General features: G+C 39.6%; 1 protein-coding gene across 1 annotated transcript in view; it reads right to left on the bottom strand.

Annotated features, from left to right (window-relative positions):
* Positions 1-762: 762 nt before the first annotated feature.
* The window catches only part of lsm12b (LSM12 homolog b), a 39,350-nt gene continuing 20,339 nt past the window's right edge, over positions 763-19,773 (bottom strand). The window contains exons 3-5 of the mRNA XM_080213502.1: positions 14,914-15,023; positions 12,395-12,521; positions 763-1,829 (exon numbers count right to left, since the gene is read on the bottom strand). Of these exons, the coding sequence (XP_080069628.1) occupies positions 1,734-1,829; positions 12,395-12,521; positions 14,914-15,023 (333 nt within the window). The 3' untranslated portion in view covers positions 763-1,733. The remainder of the gene's footprint in view (positions 1,830-12,394; positions 12,522-14,913; positions 15,024-19,773) is intronic.

Genomic DNA, 19,773 nt, shown 5'->3' with positions numbered 1-19,773 from the left:
ATTTAGATCTTTTAGAAAAATTAAAGGGAGGGAAGGGGAACTTTTGCATATATGCACCAACTGCAACATTCATTAACCCAAAATTTATCCATACTGCAATAAAGCTTCTCCTGATCTTTCAAACAAACTTTACTGAAATTTTCAGTATTGAGTAATCAGTGATTCACTAATAGCTAGATAATCAAATTCACTTAAAATAAGCACCATGGTATTACTCAGCAGACATGTAGGAAGTAATGTGGAACACCAGCTGTTGAACTACAGGAATATAAAAATTAACTGTACAAATATTGAAAGGTCTTTTTTTCTCCAAACCATCAGTTTAAATAGATTGGGATCTACCAAAATTTCCAGACTTGTCGTCAGCATGACCTCAGTTTTGTTTTCAAGTGTGCAGGCCCTTCAGGGTTTTCCTGCAGCTGCCCACGTGCAGTAATTTAAAGGGCTTGATGCATGGCAACTTTTGGTTAACTTGTACCCATGCTTAGTGGAAACACTGACCACAATGGTATTAAAACATTGGAATAAGGTTACAGACACATACCAGCTAAATAATCCAGCCAGGGGAAATTTGGGGCAGGATGCTGTTTTTTATAAAATGTTATGCTGAATGTTATGTTAAATTTCAAAACATTTGATATTTGCTCATCTCAAAATATTTAACATTAAAAATGATATTCCTTGGCACAATGGTAAACAATTGCCCCATGTTAAAGCATCATGAAGCGAAAATAGTAGAGAATAAAGAACACTGGTTACAAATTTCTTCTTACTCTCTTTAATTTCATTTTCTCAATCAAAATAAGACAATAACAGATTCAGCTTTAAAATGTTTTTTTTAAATTCCTCCAATTTATATTATAGTGTTGTGCTGACAGGGACTGCGAATAAAAATATACATTATCATAGATTCTTCACCAGCCTATAAAAAGGACTTTTTAAATGACTGTTACTGTCTAATTTTATTATGCAAAGACCAGGCGACAACCTTTTTCTTCCAATTTAATGAAGTGTACAGTACATGACACATGCAAAACTGCATGAACAGTTATATCCTTTAAAACGGTCACACTCTCCGTAAGCACTGTCTTAGCAAGACAAACCGATTCTGTACACAGTCAGAGGATATAAACTAATGAGCCAAATCTTCCATCATCAGATACTCAATTCTTCACTGGAAGACTTTTCTGTGACGTTTTAAAAAAAATTGGCCTCATTCCTTCTGGGAATAAGCTTCTGGAAAAAAAAGGACTCAAAAAAATCTTTCCTAAATGGGACAACCACTTAACATGTTAAAAATTACCTTCTTGCTTTGCTTTTTCTTTCTCCTCCTTTGAATGCTATTACTACAATCAGCTAGTTTGTTACTCACAAAATGTTTGGAAAGTTGTGTGTTGTGCAAGTCACCAACAGCAGTTTAGGATCTACCTAAAAAGTGTAATGGACAAAAAATGAAAAAAAGCAAAATGAACATGTAAAAAATAAAATTAACAAAATATCTCACTTTTTAAATTTTGTTTAAAAAGCAAACAAAGAAAAAAGGTAATTTATAGTTAGTCAAGTTACAATAACTGTTGTCTTTTACGTTTTTTTGTAAAGTCTATTGTCTTCTGGAAGTGGAAATGTCAGCTCACTTGTCGATTCTCCCTGGAAAACATGTGGACTACCCCCTCCCAGGAAAAAAAATCCCCCCCTTCCCCAATCAAGCTCTGCAAAGGACCTATCCAAGTCACTCAGGACGACAAGGCAGTTTCCTTCTGTGTTTGCTGTGCTTGTGAACGTTGTTGCATTAACTTCTGATTTTCCAAATCTCTAAAATGTTTCTCGACCTGTCAGAAAGTAAGAGAAATAAAATTGAAAAAACATTTTTTTAACAACTACCTATCAATTGACTGTTACAGGCATTTGCAGAGCAAGTTTTGTTTTTAGAAGAGAGACTGACAGCTATTGAGTCAAACATTATTCCAGAAATGATCACCACGTTGAACAAATAACCAAACCATAAAAATTGCACACTTCCTATTAGCCAAGTCAATAAACATATGAGGTAACCGTACTGAGCTTCTCAGAGAAGATAGTCTCAGAATCAATCTTGATAAGCAGCATCCTAGTCAACTTGAGGGGTATGACAGTTGTATTTTTTGCTTCCAGTTTATAAGGGCATTGAGAAGAATGGACTCGGGCTTAAATAACCCACCAGCCCTCAGAAGAACTGACAAGAGAAACCGAGACACAATAAAATCATTTGAACAAGTATGAGATGATCAGCAATTCACTCCTATCACGTGGAAGTAAGGTTACACTTCACTAATCGTTGCAATTTTAAAGGTAAACATGGTGGACTAGAGTATGTGTCTGTGAATGCCAGCTAGACTTCTGAAAGCATTTTATAAAGTTCTGCATAAGGGATTATTGGCAAAAAGTGGAAAAAAAAGGACACAAATGGAAATACTCGTGTCACAAGTTGGGAAATGTATGGAAGGTGGGAGATAGTTAAGAGAAAGGGGCTGTACTGTGACAGTATGTGACAAGAGATGTTCCCCAGAGATCTGTACTGGGCCTCAGCTTTCCAACACATGCATCATGATTTGAATATGCAAGGAACAAAGAAAATTACAGCACAAGTATAGGCCTTCAAACTTTCTACATAACTGAAGTCATTCATCCCTTCTTATAAATCTTTTCTGCACCCTTTCTAATGCCTTTGATTCTTCCTGAAGGTCTGGCATCTAGAACTGGATATGACTCACTAGTTGAGGCAGTATTTTTGCTGTTAACTGTACTCTATGCCCCTTTTCATAAAGACAGTAAGTCTCACAACACCAGGTTAAAGTCCAACAGGTTTATTTGGTAGCAAATGCCACACCAGCTTTTGGAGTGCTACTCTTTCGTCAGGCAAGTGGGAGTTCTGTTCACAACAGGGCATATAAAGACACAAACTCAATTTACAGAATAATGATTGGAATGCAAATCTTTACAGCTAATCAAGTCTTGAAGGTGCAGACAATGTGAGTGGACAGAGCATTAAGCACAGGTTAAAGAGTTGTGTATTGCCTTTAGACAGGACAGTTAGTGAGATTTTGCAAGCCCAGTGTGACATGAACCCAAGTTCCCGGTTGAGGCCGTCCTCGTGTGCAGAACTTGGCTATCAGACTCTGCGCTATCATGTGTCATGAAAGCAGCCTTGGAGGAGAACGCTTAGCCGAAGATCAGAGGCTGAGTACCTGTGACCGCTGAAGTCTTCAACAGGAAGAGAACAGTCTTGCCTGATGATTGTCAAGCGATGTTGATTCATCTGCTGTTGTAGACTCTGCATGGTCTCCCCAATGTACCATGCTTCAGGACATTCTTTCCTAAAGTGTATCAGACAGACAACGCTGGCTGAGTATATACTGCGTACCTGGCAGATGGTGTTCTCACGTGAGATGGTATCAGATCATTGACACAGGTGCCATCATCTCACATAAGAACACCATCCACCAGACACACTGTACATACTCTTGCAATTCGGCCAACATTGTCTACCCAATACTCTGCAGGAAAGAATGTCCTGAGGAATGGTACATCGGGGGGACCATGCAGAGGCTACAACAATGGATGAATGAACACTGCTCAACAATCACCAGGCAAGACTGTTCTCCCTGTTGGCGAACACTTCAGCAGTCACGGGCATTTGGTCTCTGATCTTCGGGTAAGCGTTCTCCAAGGCAGCCTTCACGACACACAACAGCGCAGAGTCGCTGAGCAGAGACTGACAGCCAAGTTTCGCACGAGGATGGGCTCAAGTCACACTATCTGTAACCTGCACAACTTGCAAAATCTCACTAGCTGTCCTGTCTGGAGACAATACATATCTTTAACTTGTGCTTAATGCTCTCTCCAATCACACTGTCTGTAACTTCAAGACTTGATTAGCTGTAAAAATTTGCATTCCAATTATTATTCTGCAAGTTGACTTTGTATCTTTATATGCCCTGTTTGTGAACAGAGCTCCCACTTACTGACGAAGGAGCAGCATTCCAAAAGCTAGTCACGTTTGCTACCAAATAAACCTTTGAGTTTGAGTTTAACTGGTGCTGAGAGATTTCTTACTGTGTTTACCCTAGTCCAACACCAGCATTTACATATCATGCCTATTCATAAAGCCAGGGTACCATATGCCTTACTGGCCATGTTCTCAAGCTGTTCTAGTACCTTCATGACTTGCACACATATACATCCAAGTTGCTCTGCCCCGGATCCCTTTTAGAATTATACTCTACTTTACACAGAGAATCAGTTCACACTTCTGTGTTAGAATTATTCTGCCAGTTATCCACCCATTTCACCAACCTGTCAATGTCCCTTTGAAGTTCTACACTATCCTCACATTTACAACACACAAATCTGTTATGATCTGCAAACTTTGAAATTGTGCCCTATACACAAAAGTCTAGATCATTAATATATCAGGAATAGGAAGGGTTCTAACAGCAATCCATGGGAAACTCCACTATAAACCTTCCTCCAAGCGGTTCCAAAAAAAGTTCTTCACATTACTCTACATCCTGTCAATTTTACATCCATGTTGCTACAGTTCCATCTATTCCATTAGCTCTAATTTTTCTCAATCTATATGACACTTTATCAAATGCCTTTTGGACGTCTATATATACACACACACACGCATTACATCAACAGTATTCTCCTCATCAACTGTTAGTTGATGATGATAGACACTTTGCAAATCCATGCCAACTTTCCTTAATTAACTACCATTTGTCCCAGAGATCACTAATTTTGTCCTGGATTGTTTCTGAAAGCTTCCACACCAATATTAAACTAACTGGCTTGTAGTTTCTAGCTTATATTTACACACATTTTTTGAACAGGGTGTAAAATTCACAATTCCCCTATCCTTTGATGCCACCCCTAAATAAGAAAACAAAAATTATGGTCAGTGCCTCTGCAGCTTCCACTTGCTTCCCTTAGTCTTTTGATGCAAATTATCCAGCTCTGCTGCCTTAACACTCAATTTTAAACCCTTGATGTCTGAATTACCTTTTTTCCACGAAAACCTGGCAGCAGCTTCTTCCTTAGTAAAGATGAATGCAAAGAATTCATATAGTACCTCAGCCTTGCTTTAGTGTATAAATCCCCATTTCTATCAAGAATCAACCCCCACTCCTCCTCGTCACCCTTTTACTTTATTTGCTTATTTTTTGGGATTCCTTTTACATTAGCTGCCAATTTCTTCTCACATTCTCTTTGAAATGGTCCTCAATTCAACCGAATTCTCAATTTAGTATCCACCTGACATCTGGCACTTTGCCCAAATCACCTTTCATCTCATGTCATCCAGGGAGCACTGGATGTTTTTTCTCTACTTTTCCTGTTTCTGGGAATATACCTTGACTGTACACAAACCTTATGTTCTCAGCAGCCCATTGTTCAGTTACAGTTTATGCCTGGTAATCTTGGGCTCTAAGGTATGGGTGCCAAATCCATTCTTATCTTGCTGAAGTTGGCTTTCCCCCAGCTATTTATTTTTAAATTGAATTGTTCCTTATGCTTTTTTTTTCCAGAGCTAGCCAAAACATGATACACTGATCACTGCCCCCAAATGTTTCCCTAACTACACTATCCATTTGGCCCAGCTCATTCCCAAAAACCATGTCCTGCAATGCCACTTCAGTTTCCTGAAACCCTAGGAACTCTTGCCCCTCTCTGGCCTTTGCCCCATTGTTCTCAGTGTGTATCTGGATGATTAAAACCCCCATTGTAACTATTAAATAATTCCTGCACTTCAGTAATTTCCTTGCAAATTGTTACTCTACACCTTTCCCACTAGTTAGTGGCTTATAAACTAACCCAAGCAGTGTAATTACACTTTCTTTAGCCCTACTCAAATAGATTCTGTTTTTGACCCTACTGGAGCATCCTCTCTCCCTGCATTCTTTAAATCAATACTATCCCTCTTCCTTTCCCATCTTTCCTGAAAATTGTAGGGAGGATTCCATAGAGCAAATAGAGGGAAATGATTTCCTCATTTGTGTAAATATAATCCAAGAATTAGGGCTAGGCCATTTAGGAGTAAAATTAGAGGAAGCACTTGTACTACACAGTGGGTTGGTAACATCTGTACTCTTTCCAAACAAGCCATGGTATTGAGTCAATTGAAAACATTTAAGACTAAGTGGCACATTTTGATTAGGTAAAGATATCAAGAATATGGAACTACGGTAAGCAAATGAAGTCAAGTTTCAAGTGAATGGTGGAACAAGCTGTAGGGGTAGAAAGGGAGTGTCCCTATATAACCATGAAATAAAATCAGTTCAGGACTAAAAATGCAAGATTTGTGTACCTGCCAAGTCCAGCAGTTTTGAAAGGTCTTGGTTTTAAAACAAGCATAATGTACATTCACAGTTACCCAAAATAAAGCAATCTTAATTTTAAATTTACTCTTGTATATTTATTTGGACATTTACTGCAAAGCAAAACTATGGATCTTGTTTCAAATTCCATTTTTAATTCAGAGCCACTCTATTTCACAACACAACTGATGTAGAAGTGAAGGTAACATTGAACTAATGAATCAAGACGCAAGTCTTGACTATGCTTGTACAAAAAACAAAGTAGATGCCACAACAGTGAAGGAACTCTCAAATTGAACCTGTGTGCTTCTAAATCAGATGGGATTTACTGCACAAGTCGACATGTTTCGAGGCGGCAGGAGACAACCTGCCATTGGCCAGCAGCAGGATCTCCTGATTGCTGTTGTCAGACTTCCCTATTGAATGCACCCCATGATGCTGTGGAACCCACAGTGGAGGTGCACCATTGCAGGACTGAAGGATCCCACTTGCACAAATAGCTGGAATTTTCCAGCCGGCCTTTGAGTCCAAGTCAGAAAGTGCTTTGAATGCACTGAAATATGTTAAATGTATTGTTTACCAAACACTTAACCACCATGGCACGAAGTCATGCTTCACAAGTTCAATAAAAATAAATCCCTTCCCTTCAAAAATTCCCCCTCACTCCACTGCTAATACCCTTACAAAATATATCCAACTGCAAGAGAGATTTATAGGTCCTGGAAAGAAAGATCCAAAACCCGACAAATGAACTTCAGGCAATGATTTCCTTTTGGAGCCTGAAGTCAGTTTTGAGCAAAAACAAAGTGACTTGAAATAAATCATGGGCTGTCGGTTTCACTCTAGAATTAGATGGCATGTTTCAGCCAAACAAACTTTCAGTTTTTAAACCTCATGCTTAGCTCTGTACAAATTAATGCATTCAGCGCTCTGCCATATTACAAGCAATGAAAGGATTAAAGATCTAGAGTAAATGCTTTGGAGAAACTGTTAGTTTTGCAAAACCAGATGTTTTACTATCGATGAAGCCAAATGGAGCAATTGGATATGCCAACATACAAAGAGCTTTTCTCTCAAGGCGCACGGGTTTTGGTAATAGTAATGCTCAGATAGAACAGTATCCATTATGTAAATCTTTCTACACTGCCTAAAAAAACTATTAACAAGTCCATCATTTTTTATGAAATTTCAGCCAGTGATGGATCACAAAATGTTGGCAACTGCTCTAATCTAGCTAACAGCTGCTGCTATAAGATCAGAAGTAGGCCATTCAGCCTCCCGAGCATATCCAGCCAGACAGATCATGGCCTCAAGCAACCTTTGATCCATATCCCTAGATATCCTTGCCGAGCAAATTATATTTGCAATTTTGCGGCTTACTCAAACAGGGTAGGCTATTCCACTGTGAAACTCTCCTATCATTCAATTAACGATTGGTCTATAGCTTAACTTCATACACCCACTAGTGTTCTATATGTCTCAATGAAATATATATCCCTCAATATCCTAATCCAACAAAAATCTATTGTTTCCAATCTTAGTTTTAACTGATCCAGCAGGCAGTCTTTCAGAGGAACGTTCAGATATCCAGTCCTCGCGTGCAAAACTCACGTCCTGATTTCATTCCTAAATGTGCTAGCTTTTATTTCAACTTCCTGCCCGCCCCCCTTTTCTGGATTCCTTCAGAGTAAATGGGTTCATCTGCACATAACCTTTCGAACCCCTTTCTCATTTTAAGCACCTCAAATAGATTACCCTCAACCATCTAAAATACAAGTTCAGTTTACAGTCAGCTCTCATTTTAAACCCTTAAAACCTTGGCATTATTCTGGCAAATCTGCAACGAAATCCCTCGACAACCAACGCATCCTTCCCTGAAGTGCAATGTCCAAAACTGCAGCGCTTCGGATGGGGTCGAAAGCTTTGTATGACTGAAGCACAACTTCCTTCCCTTTGAATTTGAGCCCCTTGAGATAAAAGGCAACTTCTATTAGACTTTTTAATAAGTTTTTGTACTCATTCGTTTGCTTTTAGCAATTTATACTCTTGGGCGCTAAGATTCTTTTCCTCCTCCACCATTCTTAGTCTCAATTTAGAAAAGCACAATTCTTGGATCCAAAGTGGAATCCATGGAACTCCATCTGGTAGTTTTGCCCACTGACTGTTGGATCTTTACAATTCTCTGTTCCCAGCTAAAACCTAGTATACCCCCTAAATTGGGGTCAACAAACAAACGTACAACTCTCTATCCCCCTCAGAAGTCAGGCATATGGTGAAAAACTGAGACTCCAGTATCAATCCCTAGGGAATACCTGCTACATCTTGTCAGAGTGCATTCCGTTCATCCCCAACTATCTCCTACTTCCCAACCAATTTACAGCCCGCCAGTTACCTTCCACAATATTATCTGTTTATTAAACTCTTATACGAAACTAAGTGAAATTACTTCTGGAGTTCCACACAGACAGCTTCCATCGATATTTCCCAATCTTCCATGTTAGTAACCTTCTCAAAGAAATCATGACCTAACCTTAAATTTAGCTTAATTGTCTGATCAGGTCATGCTCATCCAAGTGCTCAGTTACTGCGTCCTGGATTTTGTAGAGTTGGAGCAGCAGCAGGGAAATCACCCATTGGTCACATGGGGTAGACCTGACAGAATCAAGTGTTTTTTTTCATGGTTTTAAGTGGCCAATACTTAGCCACCTTTGCTTGAGTTGCCTGCGACAGTCGTGCAACCCTCATCCTAAGGCAAGTGACTGCAGAATAGGGGTCACATGACTTGGAGGGAGAAGAGCTGGGGGATTTCAATGGCTCATCCATCCTCCCACCTCTTCGTAGTGCCAGGACTCTGATCAAGCACAAAGTATCTGACAAGGGACCGTTTACCAGATGGCTGCTGGCAAGCACTACAGGGCTTGCCGAGCAGCCTTGAGGGTGCAGGGAAGTCATGCTGCCCCTGTTAAATCCTGAGTCAACACTAAATTGCAACAGTCTCAGGTAATGGGTATTAACTGGCTCATTAGTGAGCCTAACTGACATCACATCTCCAGTAGCTAGGAATCCCATGTCAACCTCTTCCGCCCTCTGACTTAAATCAGATGTTATCCTGCCATTTGAAGACTATGGGCCTCCCCCACAATTGTGAACCCAGCCATCATGGATCTCTGACAGGCTGATTAAATCCAGTGATGAAAGACTAACTATCCCGCAACTGATGTTAAATCAACAGGTTTAAGTTCTCCACTTCGCCCTCTCCCTCCCTTAATAACAGTAATTTTCAATTATCCAATCCAAATGCACAAGTCTGAATCTGGACAGCAGACGACTAATGCAGACACAAATTCCTCACCCATTTTTCCGAGGTGGAAACCATAAGGTTTGAGGTTTGTCACAAGTCCTATTATTCCTCTATTCCTGTAAAGCTGATATTAAATCCAATTAGTTCCAGTTTTTGACTTAAGATTCCCTTGTATCACTGGTATTGTGTTCTTTTGTTATGTTTACACAGTACAGCAAATGTAAAATTTAAGACCAACATTTCCTCATCGTGTATTATCTCAGTTACATTTTGCCCAAAAGATGCCACATTCTCCTGACCACATTATTTTTGTTAGCTTAGATTTTTTAACATCTTTTGCCCCCAAAGTCCCTCTTTTCACCTCATTGTTTTCTTGTATCCTTTTGTTATTTATACCTTTTGTCATTCATTGATGTCTACTTCTCCTTGCAATTACAAGTCTTTTCTTATGGACTGACTTTCCCCTATTTCATTTGTTAGCTATGATTGCTTAACTGCTGAAGCGTAGCTGTTGCCATATTTGGCACCTATTATTCTAGAGAATAAATTCTAAATGTACTTGTAGGTTAAGCTGTTTCTATAGCTGTTGGAGTGAAAGGAATCAAGAGACGTTTTGCAGCAGGGCGGGGGGGTGTATGTTGAATTCGATGATCAGCTGTGATCAAAATGAATGACATCACAAGTTCAAAGAGCTGAATGGCCTACTCCTGCTTCTATGCAAGCTGAGCTTACTGTGGTCAATTTCTTATCCCATTAAAGTTTGTCTCCCTTAAATTTAAAACCTTGGTTTTTGACTCTTGCTCCTTTTCAAAGCCAATATCAAATTCAGTTAAATTGCAGTCTCCATTTGGAAGGTGTTCCCTTCCCTTTAGATGGTCAACTAATTCTGGTTTGTTATCATTAAAAACTTTGTCCTACTTGTTTATTGCAACTTTAAAAATGTATTGTTCCAGAAGCTGTTACAAATACATTCTAGTAATTTATTGCCATTACTGCGTGAACTGCTCTGCTTCTCCAATCTGTGGAAATTAAAATAACCCATGATAAGCACATTATTCCTACTACATGCCTCCCTGATTTCTAAATTTATATATCCTCCTACATCACTGTCAGGAGGTATGTAAGCAATCCAAAGTCTTGCATCTGTTGTTGTTCCTTATTCTACCCATGGTGTTTCCACTGCCTCATCACCCTTACTGAAATCCTCTTTTTCCTTCTGTAATCAGGTGGAAAATATTCACTTTAAAGTTTTATTTTTTCTTGTGCTGATGATATAATGAATTCTTTAGGAATGAAAGACTGTTCTTTGATGCCAGGAAAATAATCAAGCCGAAGGAGGATGGCTACAATTGCAAGTTATCTGAACACAAACTGGATATTTGTACAAGTTAAGTTTAATCTAGCTGGCACAAGTGAAAGCAAAATACATTTAAGCGTACAAAGATTCACTTGCAACAGAACAGCAGCATGGTATTTGTGTTTAGTCAAATATTACAGTATCTTTTCATCAATGTTCTTAGCATATCCATTTGTTCAGGCTGTACAGTAATGCAATTAGTTTCTGATTCACTCCTTTCCCTTCACCATTGTTTTGTGTGCTTTAAATAATTTGAATGCCTGATTTTTAGCTTCATCATAGTTTTAAAAAAACAAACGATTCCTGAAATCTTGCTGCTGTTCATACTGGCAGGTTATAGTCAATGGGAAACCCCCACTGACAAATGGTGGGATCATAAGATCCAGCTGCCAGCTAACAATGCACCGCCACCAAACATGCCGCAGAAAGGGACAAAAATCCTGTCGCTGGGCTGCTCATCATGTTCAGAACCAAATCGCAACAGCATTCCAAGTATGAACCGTATTTTTATTTAGTTCCAAGTTTACCTTGCGTCAATCTTTTACTTGAGACAGTTACACAATTATTTCTGATGAAGTTACACCAACTCATTAAAATCCTGTCAACTCAATTCCACAAATGATCATACTAGTTTCATTCAAGTACAGACCAAAACAAAGAAAGGAAATTGCATTCATGAAAAATGGCTCATAAAAAACTGTTTGGAAACACAAATGTTGCCATTCATAACTCTACCGTAATAGAAATATTTGGCTTTAACAGTTTATTCAAAATATTTTTCAATGAAAACAGTGATTATATGTAAGCAACAGCATAAAGGAACAGGGGAAGAAAGAAAACTTAACCATACTGAATGGAGTAGTTCCCACTAGTCAATAACAATTGGTTCCAAAACTTGTACAATTTGTTGCCAAACTGATTAAGGTGCGTGCATTTTGCAATAAACACAGACAAAATGATCATATTGAAGGAAATCTTCAGGCAAACAATACTACAATATCTAGTTTGTTTACCCATGCAGGGAAACAAGTAGACAGTTCTCTGATAGCAGCCATTATCTGCAGAGACAAACAGCTTCATCAATGGATGGTCCCAAGAACACTAATACAAAACCAGTAACTGTGCTTTAATAAATGAAAGTGTACAAAAAGACTTTAAATCTCAAAACTTAACAGCCCTATTTCTCACTAATGCATGTTCTTGACCTTAAGCAGGTCATCAGAAAGCAGGCTTTAGAGGGGTTCAAAATATGGGATATTCTCTTTTGAAGTATAAAATAAGTCAGTCTATCCTGTATGCCAAAAATACACATGGGGGGAAATCTAAATAGGGAGGATGTAGAGGTTCTAAATGGGGTTGACAAAATGTACATATTTTACTTACTATTTTGCGTACGTGACTTAATGCGCTTCCCTCTTTGCCTTTACAGTTCTCAACTTGGTAAGGTGGTACAATTACAACTTCTTCCATGACGATTATGCTCTTCTCTTGCCATTTACAGTCCTTGATGCTAAAAAATAAAGCATGTTATGTAAGTTTGCTGGATAAGATATAACTACAGATTTCCAATCCATTAAGCTACAAAATTATATCAAACTTTCATTTATAATAGTGATTGTAGCGACATCTGGAAAACAATGGCACTTACGCTCCTGTTCATACATACAAATACTTACATATGATGTGGAGATGCCGGCGTTGGACTGGGTGGGCAGAGTGAGAATTCTCAACACTAGGTTAAAGTCCAACAGGTTTATTTGGAATCATGAGCACTGCTCCTTCACCAGGTGAGTGGAGTCTAGCCCTGCTCACCTGATGTTGAGACTTGTGTTACATAGGCACTGCTTGGGAGGTCAAGTATTTCCCCAAATTGGGTGGAAAGTTACCCATTTCCCCCAGACGCCATCATTGTTGCAGAGACACTAACCCAAGAAAATAACAGCAATTGTTTGACCGATTACCAACAGTTTTATTAGAATGACATTGCTCTCCTCTACTCTTCTCAAAGCTGGAGAATCACACAGCAACCTTGTGCAATCAATGTGAGATCAGGAAGTCATCCTTATTATCTTTAGTGATACTGTTTTTTTACCCCTGCCATGTGAGGTCTAAATAATACCTACGAAAGACTTCACATTTTTTAAACATGCCGTTGCCATGTCACCAAAGTACTCACATTCATACCTTAAAGCAACAACAAATTAAGACAAACCTGTGCTCAAATCCAAGTTTCCCAGTTTGTAGGTTAAATACCATTCACAGTAATCATTATTTTTTTTTTAAAAATGAGGTGCAACTGTAACCTTGAAACTACAGATGAATTTTACTATAAAGACCAAAGTTATATAGTCTTGGCAAACGCTTAACAATTGGTCAGTATGGGGGGGAGGGGGCAAATCAATGCAGAAGTCACTCCAAGCTACTGTCACAATTTTTTGTGGACAGATCTAAAATCTTAACAGTTGTTTAAAAACAGAATAGTTAGAAATAGCTTTTAAATTAAAGTTCACTCAAGTATGAATTATTAAACAATTTCTGCACCTTAACCACTGCTGAATTGAAGTGTTCAGCAAGTAAAGAACATGTTTAAAATCAAGTATTTCCAAACTCCTTCCCCAAGAATGTATGCTTCAAATAGTTTTCTTTTTAATTCATAGTCTCCAAGCAGAGTGACTAATAACAGAGGGAAAAAAGACATTTTGTTGTGGTAGTTGTCAGTTTCACTGAGTAGTGGGAGCAAAAGATGACTGTGTTCATCATCCCAGCTCTAACTATGCCCAGATAGAAAGGGAATAGAAGGGTAGTGGATTAACGTATTCCAGTACCAATCTTCAAAAACGGTAAAGGGATTGCAATTCTAATATTACGAATCAGCACACAAACTTACTTTTTAAAAATGTTGAATCAGATTTGGAAAACAAAATTCACTAATTGACAGTTTATGCAGCAAGTAACTCAGCCACAGACTGGGAATATAGTCACTCCAAAGCTACAACTGGCATTAATAACACGGGCTTTCTTGGCAGAGGTTAAAAATAAAAGGAGATGGACAGTATTTCAGTCACAGTTGCTATCCAGCAAGCCTTGCCTGACAACACATAACGATGCCACCCAAGGGCAGCAGCAGAATCAGCTTCAAGCTCAGCAGCAATGGACCTCACAGTCTAGTCGCTCATGAAATTCACTTGGACAAGGTACCCAAAAAGGCAACTGTGAAAGCATACAGCAAAAGGTTGATACCTTCAGAACAAACAACAGAATTTCATGTGGGCGAAAACACAAATCGTACATCCTACTTCGGGGGTGGGGGGGGGGGTGCGGGGGGAGATGCGGTGGTGGTGGTGGTGGGAGATGAAAAGGCTAGTATTGCTGTATAGTCAGATAGCAATAGTGATACTCTTGCATTATTTTCCAATTCATCTCCCGAGTAAGTTTTGAAAGTGATTTTCATTTTTTGAATATCTGTCACAAACAGTTGATACTTAACAATATAATTTTATGCACTTTCTTCAGATAATAAAACTCAAGAGCTTTGTTTTTATTTACGGTCACAGAATAACAAAAAGTTCTGATGGAAATTGTTCACATATTTATACAACCTATATCAAGGCAGTCAACAAGCAATTGAACAGTCTATACCATTACATCTTTCCCACGTTAAGTATTAATAAATAACCTAAAGATTGAATAATAACCACAATCTTTAATCATTGAATAATTTTGCATCCACACTGGTCTTCAGTTGGAGAACATTGCTGATATTATAGAGATTCTAAGGCAGCACGTTTTAAATTAAATCAACTGTCTTCTCGTGTTCCATCCTCCGTTTTTACAAAAGTTGCCACTTTTTTGAAAAGCTGTCTTTGAAGAAAGACAGTGACAAAGAAAAATACTGAACTTACGTCTTATGGATAGTCTGAAAAAGCTGCTGCCCTTCTGGAGAGACTCCAGCGCTAATTGCATATGCTTGGCTTAATTTCTCTTCCTTCTCTGTCCGTGCTCGGTTGGCAAGCTGGTAATAAAATAACAGTTCATAAGTATCAAACATTTCTGGTGTCATTGTTTTATAATTGACTGAAACAGTCCAACTGTTGCAACACTAACCTAAAAATGTTACCACCAACTTTCTTTACAATTCAAAGTTGGTAAGCAGCATATTTTTGTGTTTTTATTCCAATTCAATCAAATCAAGTCCAATTCAGAGTCTCAACAAGTTGAGACATTCCCAATCCAAGCTGACAAAACAGGGCTCTCAACCTGTATTGGGCTTGATCTACCTGATCCAAGCTGATTGGAGTAGGCATAGCTCCTCCTCCAAGGCTTGATCTCATTTGCATCTTAACCAAAATGCCGCTTTTAAAAATTGCTTCAAATGAAGCTAAAATGTAACCTAATGACTTCAACCAAGCACAGCATGTCCACGCTACACTTGATCTTAGCCAAAAGGCTGAGAAGCAATACAGGAGGGTTATCGAGAACATTCGTTCATTCTTCGGATCAGTATTTAAGCGTACAGCTCATTTGAAAAAGAGATTTGGGAAGACTTTTGACTCAGTTTCATGGGCACAATAAAATAGTGAAAGAAAAAAACTAAAGTGGCACCAAGTTTTAGGCATCATCACATCTGGAATCCCAGATATGGCTCTTACTTGAGATTTATACGCATCAAGTTCACAGAAAACAAAACTCCTCAATGGCTTAACCTACTAACACTGCAGCGCTAGGGACCCAGGTCAGATCCCCGGCTTGGGTCACTGTCTGTACGTTCTCCCCACGTCTGTGTGGGTTTCCCCCGACAGTCCAAAAGACGTGCTGGTTAGGTGCACTGCCATGCTAAATTCTCCATCAGTGTATCCAAACAGGTGCTGGAGTGTGGCGACTGGGGATTTTCATAATAATTTTATTGCAGTGTCGAAGTCTATTTGTGACACTAATAAATAAACTTTAAAACACTAAATCAGAACATGAAGTGAACTGGCAGCAGAGGTGCCACAATTAGCCCTAGTGCGCATAGACCTGAAGAGTTTCAGGACACTTGGTGGAAAGACCAGAAGGTGTAGATTTGATTTCAACATCTTCCACAGACCACCAATCTGTCAGGCTCAGATAGTTTAACAAAATATTAGCAGACAAATGATACCTGTGCAACTATAACCCAACAGCTTCAGGGGAGGAGTTATTTCTAAATTTAAATAATGCGACTTTACTGAAGTTACAGATACAGAACGTAAAGAGGGTGGCAAATCTTGACAATTCTTGACCTACGTATCCAAGAGTCAGAACACATTGGCAATTTAATTTAGCCGCAGGATTCAGCTCAAAGATTATCAGTCTTGACAATGACACTTTCCAATTGCAAATGAGCTAAGGGGAAACTGGAAGCAGATAAAGACAGATGTACCAAAAACAGAAAATGCTGGAGAAACTCAGCAGATTTGGCTGCATCAGTGGAGAGAGAATAGATCCAACTGTCTATAGACGAATAGACCCTTCGTCATCCAGACTTGAAACGTTGGTTCTATTCTCTCTCCACAGGTGCTGCCAGATCCGCTAAATATCTCCAGCATTTTCTGTTTCAGATTCCAGCATCTGCAGTATTTTGCCTTTATCTAAAGATAGATGTAGTTGTCAGATCACAACAAAACTGGCAAATAACTACAATAAAAGTAAAATATTACAGATGCTGGAAATACTCAGCAGATCTGGCAGCATTTGTAGAGAGAGAAACAGAATGTTTTTGATCCAATATGACTCTGGATCCTCATATGATAGGTTTCATGATGCTGAAAGGGGGTGGGGAGGAGCAGGTGGAGCAAAATAAAAAGGTCAAAGATAGCTAGGAAGTCAGGAGAGATTAAACAACAAAGTTGTCATGGAACGTGGTTGAGCAAGTCTTCTCTATAATCGGAGAGACTAAATGTATGCTGGTGATACTTAGCTCGGTCTGCAGCAAGGCCCAACCTCTCGGGTGCTTTCTATTTCAATTCACCATCTTGTTCTCATACTCTGTTTCTGCCCTCAGGCTGCTGCAATGTTTCAGTGAAGGCCAACTTAAGCTCAAGGAACACCACCTAATCTTCCAAGTATATCCTTTACAGCTTTCTGGATTCAACAATTTCAGACCATGAACTCCCAACCTCACCCAAGTTTGTCAGCATCTTATTCTCATTGTTGCTTTCAAACAGTGCTGATCTTTTCTGCTAGTAACACATTGTTATCTTACTTTGATAGTGCTGGCCCACCCGCTTTTTCAACAGCATAAAACCCATCATATTTCTACCTCACTTCTGTTCTGAAGAGTCAAATTGGACTTGAAACATGTTTCTCTCTCCACAGGTGTCAGATCTTTGCTGCTGAAAGTTCTGGGAGAATGAGAAAGATGTATTGGTGTGTTTGTTAGACTCTACAGAAGTGCAAGAATCAGTATGAAACCTGCTAGAACTCCAAGTAGCTCGATGGAATAATAGGTTGTTAAGAGACAAGAGTACAAGGCATTGCACAAGGACAAACAAAATAATAAGGTGGCTCAAAATTGAAATAGGACTGTTGAAGTGGCATCTAATCCATCTTGCTCAATACTGAAAGAAACCATATTACAAGACTGAGCTGTTAGAAAATGTACGGATAAACAAACCAAGGTGCATGAAATAGGTGACTGGTATTTACCAAGAGCTGGTATTAAAAGAAACTGTCCAATATCAGTTTTTCCAATACCAAAATTGCACCCATAATACAAGATGTAGAACTGAAGGTTCAAGAAATCAGATGCTAATAGGAAAGAAATTAGAGTCAATTTCTACAACAAGAAAGTTGTATGTTCAGTAAAGGGAAAAGTTAACAGATAGAGATCAAATCACATCAGGAGATAACAGAACAGGTCCCAGCCAGAAAAAGACTACATACACCGCCAAGGACTCTGTGCAACAAAGAAAGTGTAACAGTTGGAGAGCATGAAGGGATGCTCTTATCAAATTTATGACAAGCTTGGCCATCATGATGAAGCAAGTGTCTCTTTTCCTTCCCCAACAAGAAACAATGGACACAATACTGACTAGTGCATTGAGTTAGCCAATTTCAGCTAGGACAGGAATGGGGAATTGCATATAACCTTTCTCAAAAATGAAGGAAAAGTTAGCCAAGATTCTGCTTCCCATCTCATAACTCCTGATAGAAATGATAAGCACCATGGACATCAAGACCAGGTTTAATTACAATATAGCTATGTAAATTGTTGACAATCTAGGTTAAGATATGCAAAATCACAAAGGTGATACACCAGCGCTACCTGGATGAGAGTTAGTGAGCTGGAAGCCCAGCAATAGATGTGTGATGCATCAGGGAGGGGAAAAGTTTATTCCAAAAGCCAATCAAACCCTTCAAGACAGGGTCTTTGAGTCTGGTCAGTGGTCAGGGCAGGAGAGTGTTATTGCAAGTAAAGCACATAAGGGGATTAAGAAGCGCAGCAGTGTGCACCTTCTACCATGACACATTGCAGGAACTCAAAGCTGCATTAGACAGCACATCCCAAACCCCACAACCACCATCTAAAAAAGACAAAGGCAGCAGATACAACCATTCACCATTCTGACAAATATATTTCCATCCTTGCGACAAGGACGTTTTGGTAGGGCGCGGGAACCGCGGTGCACGAAGGTTGTGGTGAACCTAGTCAGGAAGAAAGGAAAGGTGTACAAAAGGTTCAGAGAGCTAGGAGATGTTAAGGATCTAAAGGAGTATAAGGCTTGTAGAAAGGAGCTTAAGGAAATTAGGAGAGCCAGAAGGGGTCATGAGAAGGCCTTGACAGGTAAGATTAAGGAGAATCCCAAGGCCTTCTACAAATATGTGAAAAGTAAAAGGATGAGAAGAGAAGGGATAGGACCTATAAAAGGTGAAGGGGGAAAAAGTCTGTGTGGAACCAGAAGAAATGGCAGAGGTGCTTAATGAGTACTTTGCCTCGGTATTCACGGTGGAAAGTGATCTGGGAGGTTGTACTACAGGTTTGCGGCAGTCTGAAAAGATTGAGTATGTGGATGTTAAGGAAGAGGACGTGTTAGAACTTTTAACCTCTATCAAGATAGACAAGTCGCCGGGACCGGATGGGATGTACCCCACTTTACTGTGGGAGGTGAGGGAAGTGATTGCAGAGCCCCTGGCGATGATCTTTGCATTGTCAATGGAGACAGGAGAGGTTCCGAGGATTGTGGATGTGGTTCCTATTTTCAAGGAAGGGAGCAGGGATAGCCCAGGAAATTACCGACCGGTGAGTCTGACCTCAGTGGTTGGTAAGTTGATGGAGAGGCTTCTGAGGGACAAGGTTTATGAGCATTTGGAGAAGTTTAGGATGATCAGAAATAGTCACCATGGTTTTGTCAAGGGCAGATTGCGCCTTACGAGTGTAGTTGAGTTCTTTGAGAATGTGACTGAGCACATTGACGAAGGAAGAGCGGTAGACGTTGTTTACATGGACTTCAGCAAGTCGTTTGATAAGGTCCCCCATGCAAGACTTCTTGAGAAGGTGAGAGGGCATGGGATCCAGGGGGCTTTGGCCTTGTGGATCCAGAACTGGCTTGCCTGCAGAAGGCAGAGAGTGGTTGTGGATGGGTCTTTTTCTGCATGGAGGTCGGTCACCAGTGGAGCACCCCAGGGATCTGTTCTAGGACCCATGCTGTTTGTCATTTTCATAAATAGCCTGGATGAGGAAGTGGAGGGATGGGTTAGTAAGTTCGCAGATGATACGAAGGTTGGTGGTGTTGTGGATGGTC

The sequence above is a fragment of the Carcharhinus amblyrhynchos genome, chromosome 27, assembly GCF_965287045.1.
Source record: "Carcharhinus amblyrhynchos chromosome 27, sCarAmb.v2.hapA, whole genome shotgun sequence".
Taxonomy (NCBI): Eukaryota; Metazoa; Chordata; class Chondrichthyes; order Carcharhiniformes; family Carcharhinidae; genus Carcharhinus; species Carcharhinus amblyrhynchos.
This window is presented reverse-complemented; position numbering and strand designations above follow the sequence as displayed.